Source organism: Sinocyclocheilus grahami, unplaced genomic scaffold (genome assembly GCF_001515645.1).
Source record: "Sinocyclocheilus grahami isolate Dianchi unplaced genomic scaffold, SAMN03320097.WGS_v1.1 scaffold187.1, whole genome shotgun sequence".
In the NCBI taxonomy this organism is placed as follows: domain Eukaryota; kingdom Metazoa; phylum Chordata; class Actinopteri; order Cypriniformes; family Cyprinidae; genus Sinocyclocheilus; species Sinocyclocheilus grahami.
This window is the reverse complement of record NW_015505366.1, coordinates 1,212,681-1,213,588: the sequence shown is the minus strand read 5'-3', so window position 1 is coordinate 1,213,588 and position 908 is coordinate 1,212,681. Positions and strand designations below refer to the sequence as shown.

At 36.1% G+C, this 908-nt stretch overlaps 1 protein-coding gene across 1 annotated transcript in view; it reads left to right on the top strand.

Annotated features, from left to right (window-relative positions):
• Positions 1–908, top strand: part of LOC107594637 (vasoactive intestinal polypeptide receptor 1-like) — a 28,719-nt gene that overhangs the window by 22,454 nt on the left and 5,357 nt on the right. Inside the window, exon 6 of the mRNA XM_016284756.1 lies at positions 544–765. Within this exon, the coding sequence (XP_016140242.1) occupies positions 544–765 (222 nt within the window). The remainder of the gene's footprint in view (positions 1–543; positions 766–908) is intronic.

Below are 908 nucleotides of genomic sequence, written 5' to 3'. Positions count from 1 at the left end.
ATTTTTTATAGACGTCAATCCAACGGATAAGCTAATGCATGCTATTCAACATGCCAAAGCTCATGTTCCCAATCAGTCTTGTGCTCAATGAACGTATTAGGTCACAATGTATGATGCTACAGCATCTATCTGGAACAGCAAAGACATTTCTAAGCTTTACACCAGTTTCTGTCAGCAGAGTGACACTAGCTTCACATTTTCTGCATCCTGTCTTCCACCCCTGTCAGTATCAGCCGAATCATCTGTGCCTTAAAGGCACACTTTTGAAGATCTGCCTCCACTAGAACTCTAGAACTTTGAAGTATAAAAAACACTTCTTACATAGCTAACACTCTTCTTTACACTTCTCTGTGATGGTATTTGTGCTGGTTCTTATCAGCACTATTAATTCATCTACCTTAAAATTAAATGTCTGAGCACTGCAACAATATCATACTTTCATTTGCAATGCGTAGGTCTTAAAATGTGCTATATGCTGTGGCAATTGCCACCCAGAATACATATCTTTAAACAGAAGATATAAAAGTACACATACTGTCTAAGAACATACAGTACATCTTGACAGAGCAATTATAGCACTAATACTGAATTCTGAATGTTTTCCTCTTCAGACCTCTTGCAAGGCGGCAGTGGCTTTCTTTCAGTTCAGTATCCTGGCAAACTACTTCTGGCTGCTGGTTGAGGGGATGTATCTACAGACTCTTCTAGCTCTAACTTTTGTCTCACAAAAGAAGTATTACTGGTGGTACATACTTATTGGCTGGGGTAAGTGTGGGTACTATAGAAGATACTTGGGAACATATTGTTATATAATATATAATGTGATGAAATATGACTAATTTATACTAAAATTATGGTCAAAAGTTTTGAATAATTATGATTTTTTTTTATTTTTACATAAATATAGT